This window comes from Myxine glutinosa, chromosome 14, assembly GCF_964187855.1.
Source record: "Myxine glutinosa chromosome 14, kmMyxGlut1.1, whole genome shotgun sequence".
NCBI classification, from domain to species: Eukaryota; Metazoa; Chordata; class Myxini; order Myxiniformes; family Myxinidae; genus Myxine; species Myxine glutinosa.
Window position 1 is genome coordinate 76,257,339 of NC_136274.1, and position 21,532 is coordinate 76,278,870.

At 45.8% G+C, this 21,532-nt stretch overlaps 1 protein-coding gene across 1 annotated transcript; it reads right to left on the reverse strand.

Moving 5' to 3' along the window:
• Positions 1-235: 235 nt before the first annotated feature.
• On the reverse strand, positions 236-20,804 carry LOC144888896 (uncharacterized). The gene is made up of 8 exons (XM_078768560.1): positions 20,771-20,804; positions 15,285-15,382; positions 13,190-13,246; positions 12,298-12,403; positions 11,912-11,959; positions 4,108-4,203; positions 3,889-3,955; positions 236-1,212 (listed from the first exon to the last, which is right to left on the reverse strand). Exons 5-8 carry the CDS (start codon positions 11,942-11,944, stop codon positions 329-331), a joined length of 1,080 nt encoding a protein of 359 aa, XP_078624686.1. The 5' UTR covers positions 11,945-11,959; positions 12,298-12,403; positions 13,190-13,246; positions 15,285-15,382; positions 20,771-20,804; the 3' UTR covers positions 236-328.
• Positions 20,805-21,532: the final 728 nt, after the last annotated feature.

The window sequence follows — 21,532 nt, forward strand, 5'->3', positions numbered from 1 at the left end:
AAGGGTGAGATAAAGCGGCAGAGCAGGATTTTAGGACCCGTGGGCTGATTCCGTCAGGTCCAGTTGCAGAATCAGAGTCGAGGGTTGACAGGACTGAGAGAGCAGAGGGAGAAATGTTGGAGAAAAGAGAGAAGAAAACAAAGAGACCAACAAGCTAAACTGGGATGCAGAAGGAACAAAGTCTGTGATAAGAGGGAAAAACTATTATTTGATTTGTTATTTGATTTTATTATTTGATATGTTACATTTGTCAGATGTTCAAGGAAGAAAGGCAGAAAGGCAGTTCAAGGAAGAAAGGCAGAAAGGCAGTTCAAGGAAGAAAGGCAGTTCAAGGAAGAAAGGTGTGTGACATGTTCATACGGGGCCCCCAAGGCTGCTGAGGTGTCACTTGGGCCTCGCAAGGCCGCTGAGGGGTCGCAAGAAGCACCCGATGATCAGGTGTCACACGGGGCCCCCAAGGCTGCTGAGGTGTCACTTTGGCCCCGCAAGGTCGCTGAGGTGTCGCAAGGAGCACCCGATGATGCTGGTGTTCACCACGAGGTCCCCAAGGCCGCTGAGGTGGTGCACGAAGCACCTGATGGTGGTGGTGTTCACCATAAGGTCCCCAAAACCGCTGAGGTGGCGCACGAAGCACCTGATGATGGTGGTGTTCAGGACGAGGCCGCTGAGGTGTCGCAAGGAGCACCCGATGATGCTGGTGTTCAGCACGGGCCCCAAAAGGAGGCTGAGGTGTCGCAAGGAGCACCGGATGATGAGGTTCAGCACAAGGTCCCCAAAGCTGCTGAGGTGTTGCAAGGAGCACCCAATGACGATGAGGTTCAGCACGAGGTCCCCACAGCTGCTGAGGTGGCGCACGAAGCACCTGATGATGGTGGTGTTCAGGACGGGGCCGCTGAGGTGTCGCAAGGAGCACCCGATGATGATGAGGTTCAGCACGAGGTCCCCACGGCTGCTGAGGTGGCGCACGAAGCACCTGATGATGGTGGTGTTCAGGACGGGGCCGCTGAGGTGTCGCAAGGAGCACCCGATGATGCTGGTGTTCAGCACGGGGCCCACAAGGAGGCTGAGGTGTCGCAAGGAGCACCCGATGATGATGAGGTTCAGCACGAGGTCCCCAAGGCTGCTGAGGTGTTGCAAGGAGCACCCGATGAATGATGAGGTTCAGCACGGGGTCCGCAAGGCACGGGGTATGAACATGTTCGATGATGTGCACTGTGGAAAGCATATCATTTGTTTTGTAAGTTACAAATAAGGTGTTAATTAAATTCATAATTTTAGCCAAAGTTTGCATTCTCGTATCTCTGAATCATGTTGATATGAAGAAAAGAATAATGAAGTTGCTGACGGTGAAGAGTGAAGAGAATGACAGCAGGACCATTAAGACTTCACCCCTAAACTATTGAAAAGTATGAATGTTATGAAAACAAGTAAATATTAAAAGGAAACCTGCAATAGGACTGCAACACTTTTTTTTCGAGATGTGTTCCGACCCTCGGTCGCTGTCCTCGTGCCAGGTGAAAATGCACTTCACAGAAACATAGCCGGAGTGGGTCGAACAGGAATCTTCAGGCTCGCCTGAAAGTTACTTTACCCCTCGACAGCAAAGCATTCGTTCTTAGTGACTCCAGAAATGCTACACAAGATATTGTAAGTCCTGCACAATATAAACTGCATATTAAAAGAGTTTAAGAAGGAATGCTTTCCTGGGGAAGGGAAAAGTGACTCAGGCCATCTTGTACATTGAAGTTGATGACGTCACGGATGAAGACTAAACTTCTCGTGGTCGAACCAACGCACAAAAAGAAGGCGATTATGTGAATGAACAAAACCACAAATACTTGAGGTTGTCTGGAGGTGACATCGTGGCGGACAAGGTGCAGGGTAATAAAGTTATGAATTTAAATGATGATGATATTAAATTACATCAATGGAATGTTTTAAAGTATCAAAGTCTCATTCAAGAGGTTTGATTTCAGTATTTCCTTTGGACAATCTGTAATGGAAGGTTTCTGTTTATATGTGAGGTGCAAAAAAGTACAATGAATGAGATACTCAAAATAGTCCAATAAAAAAGCAACATTCATTTATTTTTCAATTAACAAAGATACTGAAGGACTGAAGGAGAAGATGAACAAGTGGAAGTGGTGGTGGTGTTTAACCGCGTATGGAGACAAAAGGTCTGAAGGTGAATATCGGAAAAACGAAGGTGATGGCAAGTGGTAAAGCATGTGGTGAGGTGGAAAGAACTGGGAAGTGGCCGTGTGCTGTGTGCAGGAAGGGTGTCGGAGTGAACTCCATTCAATGTACAATGTGCGCTGAGCGGGTTCATCAAAAATGTAGTGGTCTGAGAGGGTCATTAACCAGTGTGGCAGCTACATTCAAGTGTAAGGTGTGCACAGAGGGAGCTGCAGATGGAGGAAATGTTGAGTTGGATCTTGGAGACGGCATGAAGCTGGAAGGTGTGAAAACATTTTGCTACCTCGAAGACATGCTGAATGGAGAAGGTGGATCAGACTCGGCAACGGTTGCTGGAGTGAGATGTGTATGGAAGAAGTTTTGGGAACTGAGTGGCGTGCTGACGAGGAGGGGAGTGTCGTTGAAGCTGAAGGGAAAGGTGTATGCTGCATGTGTGAGAAGTGTTATTATGGGAGCGAGACATGGGTAATGAACGTAGAGCAGCAACGAAGACTGGAAATGCGAATGGTTCGGTGGATGTGCGGAGTATCGTTGAGAGAGAGGAAGACAAATGATGAATTGTGAAAGATGATGGGAATAGAGCCTGTGATTGATGCTGTGAAGAGGAACAGGTTGAGATGGTTTGGACGTGTGTTGAGGAAGGATGCAAGTGACTGATTGAGAAGGAATGAATGTGGAAGGAAGTAGAGGACGGGGAAGACCGAGAAAGACTTGGCTAAAGATGGTCGAAGAAGATATGCGGGCAAAGGGGTTAAGAAGGGGAGATGCAGAAAATAGGGCAAAATGGAGAGATTGTCATGGGGATCGCAAGGCTAACCGCCGCCCGAGCAGAGAAAATGGCCTTAGAATGCCTATTGTTGTTGTTGTAACAAAGATATATATAATTGTGAAGAAAATAAAACTTTGTCTTTCAAACTTTATATCCTTATTTATGGAAAATGATGTTGACATTTATTAGACCATTGTGAGCACCTCATTTGTGGAATCGTCGGAATGTCCCTTGTATAAAACTTGTGAAAATTGCAATCTCTGTGAAATGGAAGACAATGATTTCCAAGATAGATCCAAGGGAACAAATCATGATGTCTGTATGCTGACTTAAAATGTAACCCAGTGCGACCTGCCGCATGGGGAGGGTTGTCGGCGACTAAACTGACACACCTCACTGGCTTTGCTCGTGGGGAGGGTAGGTGTGACACCCTGCCAGGTCCAAAAACAACACCTGGCAAAGGGCAGATGAGCTCCAGTAGAGAGCCAACGACCATCCAGCAAGTAGATGGTGTCTCCTAAAAAACACCCATGTGGTTTGGACAGGTTCAAGTCATACCAAAGACTTAAAAAATGGTACGTGCTGCTTCCTTGCTTGAAAAGGATGGAGCACGGACAATTCCCATTGGTGGGCATCCTGGGGAGGGGGAAATTCCTCTTGAGGAAATGCCCCGTTGAGAACGGTGAGAAATGCGGAGCCATTGTTATGATGTCGCTGGTACCCAGAGTATCCCTGGAAGTGACGGAAGTTCCCCCAAGCTCACTGGCTGTTTTCTTTGTCTCGTCAATGTGTCCGTGTGTGTGTGTGTGTGTGTGTGTGTGTGTGTGTGTGTGTGTGTGTGTGTGTGTGTGTGTTTCCATGACAAGCCACAGCCCAAGTATTTTTTTTTAAATTATGGTCGTTGTAAAAGAAGGCTGTAGTACCTTTCAAACGTGTAAGTTTCGAAGGAGTACACGTGAACTGTTTCACCCAAGTGTCCCTCATTATCTCCTGTAAAACATAAGAACTTCCATGTGAGATAGAAATATGAACACCACCAGGAAATACCTTTTTCCTGGAAAGCACATGATCAACAGCCACAGTGTCGTGAAATATGCTTCATGAAGAAAATCAAATAGCTGGAAACAGTTTGGACCTTCTACCTTTCCAGTGAGTCGGCTTCCACGCAGGACGCAAATCATTTCGGTGAGAACAGATCTGCAGGTAACACTGAAGCCGATCATGTTGCCTGGTATTTCCTGCAGAGAAAACAAATACATTTCTTGAAAAATCTGAAAGTTATCAGAACGTAATAATGTAACATGTATGTACATGTATAAACAAGATATTCTAGTTTTGTATTTCTAATTAATTTTCTGAAATTTTAAGAATTTGTTTTTCACTTGGAAGTGCTGGGTTCCGATGTGTCAATAAAGGTGGAAAAGTCTCATTTTGTGTTGACTGGTGCACGCGTTCACGATGGGAGCGGCAGGAAGGGTCATTACCTGCGCCACCAAAGGTGAATGGAGGTTATGTTTTCACCCATATCTGTATGTCCGTTTGTGAACAAAATATCTCAAAAGGTTATGGACAGATTCGGACGAAATTTTGCAGAGAGGGAGAGTATGTGACAAATACTAAATAATTAGATTTTGGTGAAGATCCGGATCCGCATCCGGCTAGTACAATTTTTCAAGCAATTCTTCACCATTGGCAGATTCGGCCAAAAACGAAACATCGCAGGATATCTCAAAAAGTTTTGGGTGGATGATTTTGATTGAACGTGATTCTGTATTGTGATTTTCTGGTGTACTCCGGGATACAAAACGTAAACTATTCACAATGAGTCGCTTCGTGACGGGAATATAAAGCGAGCGGGTTGGGGAAGAGGAGGAAGGGAGGGAGAGGGGGCAAGAGAGGCTGGAGCAGGAGGAGGGACAGAGGAGGAGGGGAGGGGGGAAGGGAGTGGAGTGGGAGGAGGTGCGAAGAAGGGAGGGTGGAAGGGGAAAGAGGAAGAGAGGAGGGAGGATGGAGCGAGGAAGCAGGGGGAGGGGAGTTACTATATCGTACAAAAAATGTTCATCAATGGAAAAATGGGTACGTGAAAACAAAAAGGCAGCTCTGTCTACTATAACGCCATGGCTTGCAAAAGCAGCCTGAATAGTGGTTACTAAGTGGTGGTTCACCTCGTTAATCATATTCAAAGTAGACAACTCTTGTATGGTGCTGTTCTCTATTGCGTTCTCATCTTGTGTAATACTGCGCATTGTTATTTGCATATTCTGTATCTATTATCTTATTCTGATATCTACCATCGCTTTCTTTGTCTTGCAGATTGATTGTTCATCGTTGTTGCTAATAAACCTGCATTCAATTGATACATTCTTGTTTATGAACAATCAACTCATCTGAAGATGCCTGCTGCAGTCTGCCCCTTCCCGAGCTGTGTCTACGTTACTGACAGCACTGACAATGCCGTTGCTGCTATCCAGCTCTCCATACACGCCATGACTCACACGTCCATTGCACCAGCCAAACCGGACAAAGTCAGCCGTCCTCGTATCCAAACCGGCGGTACCAGCGAAGATTGGCAATATTTCACCAGAAGATGGGATGGTTACAAGGCAGCGACCCAGATAATCGGCAATGATGTTCGCGTTCAACTCCTTGAATGTTGTGATGATAACCTACGACGTGACCTCCACCGCAGCAACCCACGCATTGAAATCAAGGACGAGGCAGCTATACTACAACCCATTCGGTCCCTTGCTGTCCGAGAGGAGAATACCATGGTGTCCCGCGTAAACCTCCACAACATGCGACAGGACCGAGAAGAACCAATTCGTACCTACGCAGCCCGTCTGGCTGGTCAAGCTGAGATCTGCAAGTTTTCTGTTGTATGCTCATGCAATCCCCCTACTGATGTCAACTACACCAAGGACATGGTTCGTGATGACCTATGTCGGGGACTCGCCGATCAAGATATACAACAGGACATTCTCGGCGATCAAAATCAGAACATGAGCTTGGAGGAAGTTCTCATTTTCGTCGAGGCCAAGGAAGCAGGGAAACGTTCCCAGAATGCCTTGCTCGATAGTGAAGGCGCTCATGGCGCAAGCCAATACAAAAACTGGAAGAACAAAAGAGCCCTGATCACTACCGACAAGCAGGCGGCCATTTGTAGTTATTGCGGCAAAACTGGTCATGGCAAACAGCCGAACATCGACCAAAGGCGTCAATTCTGCAATGCCTACGGGAAAACATGCAGTAAATGCGCCACTCGCGGCCATTTTGCACATGTCTGCCGGGGAGGCACGAAAAAGGCGGACAACAAACCTACGGACAAATCAATGGATGCTTATGTTGTGGAAGAAAGCAGCCAGGTCCACGATCTCCTCTGCTCTGTCACGGAACGAGAAACGGCCATTTGGAAGCCGCAAATTAAAAGGGCCATGGCCACCTTGTCAACTCCACTACACCTCGACCACCATATATTTGACCACCTCTCTGGCTGGACCAAGAACAAGTCTCAACCACAGCCGTACATAGAACTCATAGCACGGATCGATAAGGAAGCTTATGACCATTTTGGCCAGCCACTGTCATCCCGACCAAAATCGGCCAGGCTCCAGGCCATGGCCGACACTGGCTGTCAAAGCTGCCTCACAGGACTTAATATTTTCCACAAACTCGGGCTGCGTAATGAAGACCTGTTACCTGTCAACCTGAAGATGAATGCTGTTAACAGTGGAAGGGTCTGGATTATCGGCGCCATGCTCCTACACCTGTCTGGTCGCACAGCCAATGGCGACATTATTGAAACCCGACAAATCTGCTACATCTCACCTGACACACGGAACATGTATCTCAGTCGTGAAGCATGCGTCGATCTAGGCCTCGTGTCTAGTAGCTTCCCAACCATTGGCGAATCCAACACAGTTGGTGCTGCAGTGGCAGCAGTTATCGATGCAAATTGTAACTGCCCGGAAAGATCGCTTCCCCCTACACTGCCTACATCTATCCCATTTCCGGCCACTGACGAGAACCGAGAGAGGCTGGAGAAATGGCTACTGGAGTACTACAAAAGCAGCACATTCAATGTCTGCGAACACCAGCCACTACCCCACATGGAAGGTCCGCCTCTCACACTGATGGTTGACCCCGAGGCAACACCAAAAGCGGTGCACACCCCAGTGCCTGTCCCCTTACACTGGCAGGCAGAAGTCAAGGCTGGTATCGATCGCGACATCAGGTTAGGGGTTCTGGAACCGGTGCCAATTGGTGAACCAGTGACATGGTGCAGCAGAATGGTCGTCTGTCCAAAGAAGGATGGGACCCCACGGAGGACAGTTGATCTGCAACCACTGAATGCGCACTGCACACGTGAGACCCACCACACCCAGTCACCCTTCCATCAAGCAATGGCGGTGCCACATAACACCAAAAAGACGGTAACAGACGCCTGGAATGGCTATCACAGCGTTCCAATCAGAGAATGTGACCGCCATCTGACAACGTTCATCACACCATGGGGCCGATACCGTTACTGCACCACTCCCCAAGGTTACATCGCTTCAGGTGATGGATACTCCAGACGATTTGACGAAATTGTATCGGACTTCAAAAACAAGTCCAAATGTATTGATGATACCATCATGTGGAGCGACACATTGGAAGAGAGCTTTTTTCAGACATGCAACTGGCTCGACCTGTGCGGCCGTAATGGGATTACGCAAAATCCGACGAAATTCCATTTTGGTCAGGACACGGTCGAATTCGCTCGATTCGAGATCACCATGGACAGTGTACGACCATGCCAAAGGTATCTCCAAGCGATACAGGACTTCCCCACACCAAAAACAATTACTGACATTCGCTCCTGGTTTGGGCTAGTCAATCAGGTAACATACTGCTTCAGCATGACCGAGAGGATGCGACCTTTTCGGGACCTCCTAAAACCATGCACCCCCTTCTACTGGGATGCAACACTACAATCCCTATTCGAAGAATCAAAACGACTCATCATATCTGAAGTCGCAAATGGGGTCCGGATCTTTGACAAGGAACGGACAACATGTCTCGCAACTGACTGGTCGAAGGATGGGATTGGCTTCTGGCTCCTCCAAAAACACTGCAGATGCCCTGGTGAAACCCCACAGTGCTGCCCCGATGGCTGGAAAATCACCCTTGCTGGAGGCCGCTTCACCCATGCAGCGGAGTCGCGCTATGCTCCGATAGAGGGTGAAGCTCTAGCAGTGGCGGACAGCCTGGAAAAAGTAAAGTATTTTGTGTTGGGATGCAAGAACCTGATTATTGCCGTCGATCACAAGCCCTTAATCAAACTTCTTGGCGACAGACGATTAGAGGACATCCATAACACGCGGCTTGCCAACTTGAAAGAAAGGACCCTAGCATATCGTTTCCGAATTATCCACATCCCGGGAAAACGACACTGCGTACCAGATGCGATTTCACGACATCCGTCGGGTGCCAGACCATCGGAACGACTGCCACTGGTGGATGACATTTCCTCCATTATGGATGTGGCCACATCGACTACACTAAGACAGCACACCTTGACTGGGCTGTGGACCACAGATGACGACACTGGCATGGAAATGGCTATTTCTATGGCAGCCATCAAGACGCTCGATTCTGTGCGGTCCGTCACTTGGGACGATGTTCGGGACGAAACAGCAAGTGACACTCAGATGCTGCAGTTACTCAATTCTATTGAGCAGGGTCTACCTGCCAGTCGGGACGATTTCCCTGTGTCCATTTTGGAATACTTTCCCTTCCGTGAACACCTCTACACTATTGATGGCATAGTGGTCTACAAGGGGAGGATTATCATCCCACCGAAGCTACGGAAGCTTGTCCTTGAGAATCTTCATGCTGCTCACCAAGGAGTCATGGCTTTGACCACCCGGGCCAGCAGCTCGATCTTTTGGCCTGGAATCACTCCCCAGATTCATGAGATGCGCAATCGCTGCTCACACTGCAATCGGATGGCCCCATCGCAACCAAGCGCTCCACCTACAGCCTCAGCTGAACCTGCCTACCCTTTCCAGTACGTTTGTTCAGATTACTTTCATCACAAGGGTCGGAGTTATTTGGTCACCGTTGATCGTTACTCTAATTGGCCAATCATTCAGCTAACAACTGGCGGGGCACAAGGCCTAGTGAAATGTCTGCGGTCGAACTTCGCCACTTATGGTATCCCCGACGAATTGGCATCTGACTGTGGGCCAGAATTCACGGCACATGACACCCAAGACTTCTTGCGTCGGTGGGGCGTTAACCATCGGTTGTCATCCACTGCCTTCCCACACAGCAACTGTCGTGCCGAGATCGCAGTCAAAACATCGAAAAGAATGATCACCGATAACACTGGTTCCAATGGTGAACTAGACACTGATCGGTTCCAACGTGCAATACTCCAGTACCGGAATGCACCGGATCAGGACACTAGGTTGTCTCCAGCCATGATCATCTTCAAGAGGCCAGTCAAGGACTTCATACCCATCATCCCAGGCAGATACTTGCCATCGGACACCTGGCGGGAAACACGCAACAATCGTGAGGAAGCTTTGCGCATTCGGCACGCCAGGGAGATCGAAAGACTCTCTGAACACACGACAAAACTACCTCCACTGGCCGTCGGGGACCATGTCCGGATCCAGAACCAGACCGGCCTGGAACCACGAAAATGGGACCGGACCGGAACCGTGATTGAGGTAAAACAATTCGATCAATACGTTGTCAAGGTGGATGGCTCCGGAAGAATCACTCTCCGGAATCGTAAGTTCCTGCGACGTTTTACGCCTTTCAGCATGACAACTCCCACTACGACTGGCAAAAGTGGCATGCTGCCAACCGTTATGCCAAGTGTTATGCCAATCGTACCGAAATACTTAATGTCTGGTACCCAACCCATCGCCGCTCCAAGAGTCTGTCTCAATCCTGTTACCACTGCCCAGAAGGGTGAACCCCAACATGTCATTGCGCCGGGCTTACCATCACAGACACTCCGCTCCACCACCGCGATGACACCACCCGCGAGAGTCGCTAACCAACCACATGTGCAGACCACCGCCACACCTCCACGGTCACTGCCTATTTCTGCCCCCTTGACGGTTCGGGTGATGATGGACCAGCTGGAGGGGACTCCGGCGTCGGACAGGGCGATAGTGAACCACCCACCGGAGACTCCCACAATGGACCAGGAAATTACGAACTGCCCTCAGAGGACTCCGACGATTGATCGGGTGGTGACGGGCCGCCCGAAGCGAATTATCAAACCACCAGCCCGATTCAATTCAGAGGAATATCAATTATAAACTCATGTGATCCTTTTTCTCGGTCTCCAGTTTCGTTCTATTCTGTGTCACAATTGAACGTTTTTGGGAAAGGGAGATAGACAACTCTTGTATGGTGCTGTTCTCTATTGCGTTCTCATCTTGTGTAATACTGCGCATTGTTATTTGCATATTCTGTATCTATTATCTTATTCTAATATCTACCATCGCTTTCTTTGTCTTGCAGATTGATTGTTCATCGTTGTTGCTAATAAACCTGCATTCAATTGATACATTCTTGTTTACAAAGAGGGTGTTATAACACAACCAAACTTCCCCGGCCTTGTCACTAATTAATGAAGTACACAGGCATTTCTCACTTCATTTGTGGAGCCTTCACCAAGCGACTTAAACACTCCAGCGAAATTGGTGATAAGGAACGGCTGGCTTGGCAAGCGATTGCTTCTTGGTGAAATGGTTTTGGAATTTTAAAAACAGATCGATTTAACGCATCAAATAATGTGCCAACGACTGGGAGCAAACAAATATATTTTTTTAATGGCTGTTATAAACACAACAAAACTTCCCCGGCCTTGTGAATAAAAACAAAAAGGGAGGTCTGTCTACTGTAACGCCATGGCTTTTAAAAGCAGCCTGAATAGCGTTCACCAATCGCTAGATGTGGTAAATTCTGTCACATTTCACTCCAGATTTGGACATTATTTAGTCTACAGCATCCAATCATCATATCCGAATCCAGATGTTGATGATATGCTTCACTTATGTAATGATATAATCGATCGTGTTTCCAAGGCAAGGCAATTTTCAGTAGGCCGAAACAAAATGGCGGCTTTTGAACCCAGCGAGAGGTGTCTTCTTCCAACAACCGCTGGCAGGTTGGTGGTATTTCTGTTTTCTTCCGACTCCTCTCCGGCCTAGCCCCCCCCTCCCCCTCCCACCCCCAGCCCTGTCTGTGCTCTGTCCTCCAAATACTCCTGCAGGTCGCACAAGACTCTCTGCTCACCTTCACTCTTTCATTCCTCTTCTCTCCCGCCTCTGGACCAAACTCCCTCACTCTCTTCAATCCCACTCATCCCTCCAGGTCTTCAAAGCAGCTGTTCACCACCATCTCTTATCTTCCCCCATCCAAAACCTTGATCTTTTCTACCCCTGTTAGTTCACCCCAGATCCACTTTTCTGAAATACCGACTTCTTTCCTGGAAGTCCTCGCTGTGTCCATGTGTTTTTAACTTCTCCCAACCCCACCCCCCTCCCCACGCCTCCTCCCCCCAAGCCCTCTCCCTCCAACAAATCTCCCGATGTCCCTGCTCTCAAATGTTAAACTTGTGTGCTTCCCCCCCTCTCCCCATCTTTCTGCCGCTCCTTTAATTTCGTCTTATGTGTCTGTTTGTTTTTTTATCATTAATGTTACGTCTCACACGAGCCTCGATCTTGTGTACAAAAAAACCCCAAAAAAAAGGAGATCCAAGAATTCATATACAGCCTGACTGACGGACACCATGCGATGCTGATACCTCCCCTGAAGTTCGTTCCAGGTGAGCTAAAAATGCATCAAAGAACCAATTATGTCAAAAACACTAAATTAACGTTTAATAAATATTCCATCATTTACATGGACATTGTTGTGGGAAGCATAATTCATACGTACTGCCTGCTGTCCTGATGGTGTGTTTTTCGACATCTGAATGTTGCTAATCTGAAGGAAAAAGAAGATTACTTTCATTTGCAGGAACAAACTTGAACAGGACACATGAATGCACATGGATCTTAAACTGCGAACAAGCAGCACCAAATTAAGGGTGGATGTGGTGATCTTTTGTCCCCTTCCATCTTTGCGATTCCTCAGGGTGGATAGAATTCCACGACTAACAGTACAGGGTGTCCACAAAGTATTGTTGTGGTTTTAAAAACTTGTTACAACCAAACTGAAACAAGACTTTGTGGACACCCTGTACTGTTACATTTGCGGAATTCTAACCTCCCCGACGAACTGCCAGGCAGAAGAAAATAGAGCGGTAATGTCCCTGGGCTCACCTGGTAGAACCAGGTAACCACTGGTAAGCGTGGACGACCCACAAAATATGTCACGGAGAAGAAAGTAAACACCTTTGGAGGACAAACCCCTGATGTTTTTTTGATGCTGTGAACAAACATTGGTACATCAAGGCTGTGGTCAAGTTTAGTCAAACGTGTGTTTTTAGTTTCAGAGAAAAGAGAAAATACCTATTTTTGGGGGAGAGGAGGGTCAACCTCCAATACCCCCACAAACCCCCTTTAGATCCCCTCCTTTTCACCCGTCAGCCCAATGGGATAAGGGGTATTGTCGTCCGGGCAGGCGGGTGGGCGTCCGGCGTCCGTAAACTTTTGGTTTCCGTCAATTTCGAGCAGAACGGCTTGTCCGATTAAATCCATGTTTGGAGTGTGTGTTGGGGGTGAGTAGTGGAAGGTTGCTTTCGAAAATGGGAGTACTGCAATTTTCAATATGGCCGCCACGGCTTCCTTTCACCATGCATGGGCTGAGGGGTTACGCCCGCTTTCCGGTGCTATTTATTTAATGCTGTGAACAAACGTTCGTCCATCATGGGTGATGAAGGTTGTGGCCAAGCTTCATCAGAATTGTGTTTGTAGTTTCAAAGAAGAGAGCAAGTACCTATTTTGGGGGGCCAAAGATGGACCCACTTTCAACACCGGTGACCCCTTTAGACCCCAATTTTTTTTGATGCCATGAACAAACTTTGATATCTGAGTGTTTACCTACAGCCTGACTGACTGACACCGCACCATGCTAATACCTCCCCCTGAACTACGTTCCACGTGAGCTAAAAACGCATCAACAAACAATCACATTAAAAACACTAAATTAACGTTTAATAAATATTCCTTCATTTGCATGGACATTGTGATGGGAAGTATAAATCATACATACCAGCTGCTGACTTGATCGTGGGCGTTTCTTCTTCACAATGGTGGGTATCATGTATACCTGAAGGAAAAGGAAGATTACTTTCATTTTCAGGAAGAAAGTTAAACAGGGCACATCAATGCACGCGGATCTTACATTTTCGACGACCAGCATGAAATTACGGGTGGATGTGGTGACCTGTCATCCCCTTCCAGCCTGGCGGTTCATCGGCGTGTTTAGAATTCCGCAAGTGTAACAGTACAGGGTGCCCACAACATGTTGGTGCTGTTTATTACAACTTTGATTACAACCAAACCGGAACAAGACTTTGTTTTGTAGAGACCCTGCATCGTGGATATTGACTGTGCAACGCACAAACAAAGTTTCATCCATCATGCTCTCTCTCCACAGTGGTGCAATGTTTGTTGGTCCAAACAAAGTTTCATCCATCATGCTCTCTCTCCACAGTGGTGCAATGTTTGTTGGTCCAAACCTCGTCTCACAGCAATGAAATGATCCCAGGCACTCAGCTGGAATAATTAAAACTTATTTCCAAAAGAAAGATGAAGCAAAGTCCTTTAATATATAGAACAATACTCACAGCCCCCTCAAGGCCCAGATGTGAATATAATTGAAGCTGTGTGGGACGATTAATCTGACAGGTTCGCCCAGAAGTTGGCACACTCTTTTGGTCGGTGTTAAAACTAAATTAACTTTATTCTTGTGTTCCTGTCTCTATCATCAGGTGAATAATAATATTTCATGTCACTTGCACTAAAACCATCCACATACGGAGCACATGGCTTTGCTCGAAGAATGAAAATTTACGGTGAGGAAACAGTGGAATTTTCTGACAAGAAATAATGTAAAACGAGCTCCTACGTAATGAAGGATAGCATGACGAAGGGATATAAAGGTATGTAATGCCTTCGTTAAGCGGGGGATAACTGTATTTAAAATATACAATTAATAAAAAGAAGGGAAAGTGGTCCAAGAGCATTTTCCAACGCCTAAAATTTGTAATTCATACGAAACCATGAGGCCAACATTCCCCAATTTGTGATGCAGGAAATATTTAAACATATTTTATTGTATTTATCCAGGCAATGCTGGGTACTTCAGATAGTTGTGTTTAAATCTAGATATTTCAATAAGACTATTTTCATCAAGATTATTTGCATTGAACACAAAGTTTCCGTTTCCTTCTGCATCAGAAGAGAAACAAGTACAAAAAGTTTTAATTAAAACAAAAGCCGCGTCGATGTTACACAATGCCTAGATGCAGCTGTGCCTATAACGTCGATGTTATAGGCACAGGACATTCCTATTGATTCGATTACTTGATGTTATTTTTGTGCAAAGTGAAAATATATCTCGGCAATTTCCCGTGTGTGGCGACGAATTTTTAATATATCTCGGCATTTTCCCATCTGTTATTTCAGGCGGTGTATGACTGACCATGCCGCGATTTTAAAAAAATATATCTCGGCAATTTCCCGTGTGTGGCGACACGTGAACGAAGCTATGCTCCTCTCTCCACATTATTGTGACGACGTATAAATTAAATATTTCATCGTGACGATAGTCATCAAATGGACGAATTTTTAATATATCTCGGCATTTTCCCGTCTGTTATTTCGGGCGGTGTATGACTGACCATGCCGCGATTTAAAAAAAAAAAATCTCAATGGACTTGAAGTTACAGGCCTTTGAGAATTCATTTCGTTCTATAAAGGGCAACTTTCATCGGAATTTCTTCCCGTTTTTTTTCAACCGAGTCTACAACTATGCTAGCGACTGTGAAAAATGAAATGATATATCGAATTTGATTTGAAATAAAACTGTGTGAGAGAGGAAGACACCACGGGCCTACAAAACAGGCCTCAAAGCTATGCGAGTTAATAAAATGGTGGATATTTGTTTATATGAAGCCTCTCCCACAATGGATGGAGCTATGGTTCCCAGAATGGGTGGAGCTTTGAGGTTTTGTCTTCTCTGCAAGTAGAACAAGAAGAACAAGAACAATAGCAGAGGGCACTCTATGACCAGCGTCTTGTGACGCGGCTAAAAATGCAAATTTTCTGAGACTTTTGCACAGCATTATTCATTACATCCATACCTTGATGATGGGTCCGAGGATCCGCAGGATCAAAGCCAAACAAAGCAGGAGGATGACGGTTCTGCACACACCATTCATTACCTCATCATTCCACATACCTGTAAAAGAGAACATCTGTGTGGATCATTTCAACAAACCATCTCAGCTCATCCACCAAGGACTTTGTACCACTTGTTACCAAACCATGGTATCTCCATGATCATGTGAGAGTGGAGCAAACTACTGCATATTCACATTTGAGCCTTTATTCGATGTTTCCCCCCTCTGTTTTCAGTCATAAATGTTCTTTTTCGTGTCTGTGTAGGCCATCAGCCCCGAGTTTATATTTATACGGGAAAAGCACCTCCACAATTCAGATCAGGCCACAGCACCAGAACATGTGTGTGAGAAATCGAGGAAGAATATTTCTTGTCTTGTGATTTTGCTTTGTCTTTCCCTCGTGGTTTGAGTCTGAAGGCGTTTTCGATAATCATGGTTCCCATTCTTCCTTGACTCATAGGTGGGTGTGATCGGTTCAAAGGTGAGGGGTTTTATTATTGACAAGCAAATACAATGGGGATATTAATAGGGAGGAGGGATAGAGGAGGGGTAGGAGAGTGAGGATGGGGCGAGGAGGGTTGGAGGGGGAGGAAGGTGTGGGGGAGCAAGGAAGGGGGGACAGCAAGGAAGTGGGGAGAGCAACGAAGGGGGAGGGGGAGAACAGCGAGGAAGGGGGAGAGAAATCTCTCAGAACACAATACACTCTGGGAGGGAGTGGTGGGACGAGGAGGGTGGGAGCGAGAGAAAAAGTGAGAAAAGGGAAAGTGAGGAGGGGAGAGTGAGGAGAGGAAGGGAGAGGAAGGGGGAGCAAGGAAGGGTATGAAGATTGGCGATCAGCGATGTATAAAGCGATTCGTAGGTGTGAAGCTTCATGCAGAAACCGTTGCGACCTGTTCCAAGGCAAGGCATTTTTGATCAGGCCAACACAAAATGGCAGATTCAGGCCCCTGCGAAGTTAACGTGCGATAACTAAGGGTAAGCCGTTTTTGGTATTTTATGATGAGAGTACCCCATTAATTATCTTCAAAAGCGGTGATTCCATCATCATCATCAAACTAAAACACGCCATTTGGTGTCTGTCTGTCTGATTAAATTTTGACCCCAATACATTCCGTCGTTACTTATCCAATCTCAACCAAACTTGACAGGATGACTAAGGATTACACAATGAAGGTTGTAGCGCATTCATTTGCCCCCCCCCCCATCCCCAAGGGGGGTTTCTCCCCCGAGCGGGTTTTCCCGCCATTTCCATCAATGGGTTTGCATGTTGAGGTGTATATCAATGTTAAATTAGCATTATCGTGGCGTTTCTCCAAAGAAGAAGATTTATTGTGGCGTTTTTCCAAAGACACTTTCAATAACAAAATGAATGATAATCACATATTATTAATGTTATGACAACAATATCTATATAATAATAGCGTAAGGACTCGACTTTGTTATCGCTTTTACGCCGCACCCAGTGACCCGATGCCCACGGCACTAATGGATTTACGATCTACGAACCGCGCTCTTTGTTTATCACGTACAGACATACTCGAAAAATCTGAATTAGCCGACGTTGGGGCCCAAAAGCATCCGATTAACTGCCGATACGACGCCATCTTACGATGCCATCGTATTGGCGTCTGCTGGCCGAAGGCGAAGCAAGCCATCCGCTGATTGGACAGTCGAGTGGTGTGAACATGGGTGGTGTGAACCAAATGGTCTTTTTATTCCCTTGAACATTTTAAATTAGGATATATAAGGAAACGTCTTTATCGTCATTTTAATAAAGTTAAATGGAGTGACGTTGCGATACTCGGGGTGCGTTGCATAAATCCTCGTAACTCAGAGAGGTGTAGCAGGTGGTGAGACATAAGGAAGCTTAAAGATAACGAGCTGAAACAGACGAACGATATGTCAATCCCTTTCTACACCGAACGGCAATAAAAGTATGAGAGCGGGAAGGCATGGCCTGAGCACTTCGAGCAGAGAGGACTGATTGGACTTAACTTAAAGAGAAAAAATTGGAGCTTAACGGAAGAAGAAGATCCCATGAGCGCTGCCGTCACTTATACTTATAGAGGTGTGTTGAGGTCTGAAGAGATGAGGTGGTTTCTAGGAGCGATTTGTACCTTTTTACTGCTTGAGGTGAGTTCGGTTCGTGTTTTGTGACTCGTAGATTTATTAATCAAAACACGGTCACAGTGGCATCAGGCACTGTGACCGTGTATGTGACTCATATTCGCGATTACCACAGAAGCACATCGACGGGGAGTATCTATATAATAATAGCGTAAGGACTCGACTTTGTTATCCCTTTTACGCCACACCCAGTGACCCGATGCCCACGGCACTAATGGATTTACGATCTACGAACCGCGCTCTTTATTTATCACGTACAGACATACTCGAAAAATCTGAATTAGCCGACGTTGGGGCCCAAAAGCATCCGATTAACTGCCGATATGACGCCATCTTACGACGCCATTGTATTGGCGTCTGCTGGGTGAAGGCAAAGCAAGCAGTCCACTGAGTGGACTATCCAGAGCATGCATTTGTGCCGGTGTCGGCGATCGTTGTTCATATACGCACTCTTCATTCTCATCTTTCTTCCTAACTCTTACTCGGACAAGCAAATCCCCGATGCCATCCATAATGGTACACTCTATCCATACACCACATCCTCCCTTCCGTGGATGTTCCACGGGTTTCGGCAAGTCTATATAATAATAGCGTAAGGACTCGACTTTGTTATCCCTTTTACGCCGCACCCAGTGACCCGATGCCCACGGCACTAATGGATTTATGATCTACGAACCGCGCTCTTTGTTTATCACGTACAGCCATACTCGAAAAATCTGAATTAGCCGACGTTGGGGCCCAAAAGCATCCGATTAACTGCCGATATGACGCCATCTTACGACGCCATCGTATTGGCGTCTGCTGGGCGAAGGCGAAGCAAGCCGTCCGCTGATTGGACAATCCTGAGCATGCATTTGTGCCGGTGTCGGTGATCGCAGTGTACGCTAACCTCATCAGGTGGGTTTACCATAATTTCTAAACATTCCGTAAACTGGGTATCTATTTCCCTGCTCCTGTCTTCTCCCACGGCCAGTTATATGTGGCATGTTCAAGAGCACGGTCGTTCAAAGATGTGTATATCAAGGTTGATAATACGAGTACGCAAGGAGTCGTCAGAGGCTTGACTATTACCCCAAACATTGTTTATCCAGAAGTTTTAAAATAATTTCAACCTCTGATACTGCGTTCATTGTATTATATTCTATGTCATTCTATGTCATATTATTATCCCCTATGTCATCCATAATGGTACACTCTATCCATACACCACATCCTCCCTTCCGTGGATGTTCCACGGGTTTCGGCTAGTTATAATAATGTCCCATTTCCCCAAAGCGTTTTTCCTGCATTGAGAATTTGTGTAAATAGCTTATAGTTGTTATGGTGTTTCCGTGGGAGCAATGGCTGCTGAAGGAAGTAAAAATATTATAAACCACAAACACGTATGATTAGCTTTTTAAACAGTCGCTAATGCCCATTATAATCACTAAAAAAAAGAAATTTGAAGGAATCCCAACATCCGTGAAGTAAGGTTTACCTTCCAAACTGAGCGAAAATCTACGGTACTGTATGTACCCCACAAATAAATGTTGGATTAATAACATGGCCCTTTCTGGCGCCACCGTGGCGTTTTTTGGAGCAAACTTTTGAAACTCGCTCCTGCTTTTTAACACAAAACTGAAAGGGAGGAAGCCCAGGTTGTGCTCTTTTACCAAGCAGCTAGCTCGTGATTGCCAAGCCAGCCGTTACTTAATGGTTTTGAATGGAGTGCTTCCTCGAATGCTTAAACCACTTGGCGATCTCTCCACAAGAAACTTGTTAAATGAACACACACCCAATGTTCTTGAGACCCGACCATAGATCAACTGTAATCTTTATACCCCAAAGCGGCATGACCCATCTTGCCGCTCCCGTCGTGAGCGGGTGTACTAGTTTACACAAATACACAGTTTTCATTTATGAACTCCCCTAAGTTTCCTTCATTTTTCATGCAAAGTTGCGAGCCACCAGCTTTCATGGTTTTGGAGTTATGGAGGAGACACACCGGCACACACTGACACACACACTTATTACCTCCGCCACCAAAGGTGGATGGAGGTTAAGTTTTCACAACTTGCCTGTCCGTTTGTGAACAAAATATCTCAAAACGTTGTCGATGGATACGGACGAAATTTGGCAGAGATGTAGCGTATGTGACACCGACGAAATGATTAGATTTTGATGAAGATCCGGATTCGGATCCGACTACTATAATTTTTTTTAAGTGATTCTTCACCATTGGGAGATGGGGCCAAAAACGATACATAGCAGGATATCTCAAAAAGCTGTGGACGGATTTGGACGAAACTTGGTGGACCAGTTGCGGGTCTGACAAGGACGATTCGACTCGATTTTGGTGAAGATCTGAATATGGATTCGGATAGGAGAATTATTTAATTTTTGAAGAGATTCTTCACCATAAGGATATAGACACAAAAACGACACATAACAGGCTATCTCAAAAAGTAATGGATGGATTTGGAAAAAAGTTTTTGGACAGGTTGTGTGTGACAAGGAAGATTCAATTCAAATTTGGTGAAGATCCAGATCTGGATCCAGCTAGTGGAATTTTAAAAAGTGATTCTTCACCATTGAGTGATATGGCCAACTAGGCGGAGGTATGTTCTCTACTGAGTGCCGTTCACGTTATGATAGATTTATTGTTTCTTATCGACTGTTATTTGCACTTGCTCATCCTGTTCCCTCACCGAGCCATTCTTGTCATTCAACCTGACTTGGTCTCTGGTGAATTCTCTTTGTCCTGGTGGCTTCATCTGGTGGTTCTCGTAATCCCCGTCAAGGATTGATTCGCTATTGGAGAAGATCGCGTCACATGATCAAGGTTTCCTTGGCCTTATTAGATCAGTCTTTTGGTCATCTCTTGGCAGCACACTCGCCCGCTTTGGGAACTGCAATCTGCCTGGTAATGCGGTCTTCAGATGCAGATCCAGCAGGGAGTCTTTGAAGCGGGTGACTGTCACGATTGTTTTAACATGACTCGCTGGATTTGTCCCGGGCAACCGGAACAAACCAGACAACCGTGACAATATCAATTGTTGTCACCGCAATATTCTGCGAAGTATTCCTTTGTCTGGGGTCACAAGACTTGCCGTGGTCATACTGAGTCTCCAGCAACCATCTTTTATTCCCTGATATTTTCATTCATGGAAAATTTCCGACTGTATTGCGATTTTTCCTGGGATATTGGCTTTGAGTTGCAGCAATTTGCAAAATTTCAGCTTTCTACCCCAAATCGAAGGTATTAAACATTATCTATCAGTGAGTGAGAGAGTCAGTGGTTAGAAAGAGCTTTATGTATCAGATGATGAAAAGTCACTTACATCTGCCTGGAATTGAAGTTACTTCATTCAGGAACTGAAAGGAAACCAAAACATAAAAATATTAAACATTCTGAGGTCACTCATGTATCCACAAGTCAAAAGTTAAAGTTTATGATAACAAAAAGTAAATTTAGAAACTTTCGTTCATTTTTATACAAACAGAAAATGCCATCGGCCATCCTGCGCAGATGCAAGACTCGTGCAACAATACAATATGTTTTGCCACCCCTGAGCCCATCCTCCATGTAGAAAAATACCACACACTCATTTTGCACGACGCAGCATTTAACAGCTATAATCCTCACAGGTAAGTTTTTTAATAAACTCGGAGGAGTACCCGTCCCAAGTGACAGGAAAGGTTTAAGTGAATCTCTCAATTTAAATATTATTTCATGGACTTTAAAAAGGTCAATTGTGTTGCACTCGTGGTTTTGCTGAGAACAAAATATCTGAGATGCTTGTGGCGCCAACTGCAAAATGGTGGTGCAACATAGGGCTGCGGAGGTTGGATATTGGCTAAAAAGAGGACCACACATCCTGGTTGTGCAATACAATCTGGCATCAACATTACTTAGCAGGTGAGGGTGAATGGTCGCTTATCAAAGTTATCAATCTTGAATACTGGTGCTCCACAAGGCTGTGTATTGTCACCTCTGCTGTTCAGTTTGTGCACCAATGGATGTGTGGCTCTTAAAGAAGTTTGTAACTTTATTAAGTGCACAGACAATATCGCCATTATTGGCTGTCTTTCCGATCAATCAA

What these genes read in the sequence shown, in the direction of transcription:
- LOC144888896 (XM_078768560.1), bottom strand. Translation starts at nt 11,944, where the DNA reads ATGTCGAAAAACACACCATCAGGACAGCAGGCA. An exon ending in GAAGCCGACTCACTGGAAAG is followed by an intron (nt 3,956 to 4,107) that starts GTAGAAGGTCCA and finishes TATGTTTTACAG; the next exon opens with GAGATAATGAGGGACACTTG. An exon ending in GAAACTTACACGTTTGAAAG is followed by an intron (nt 1,213 to 3,888) that starts GTACTACAGCCT and finishes TGCTTTCCACAG; the next exon opens with TGCACATCATCGAACATGTT.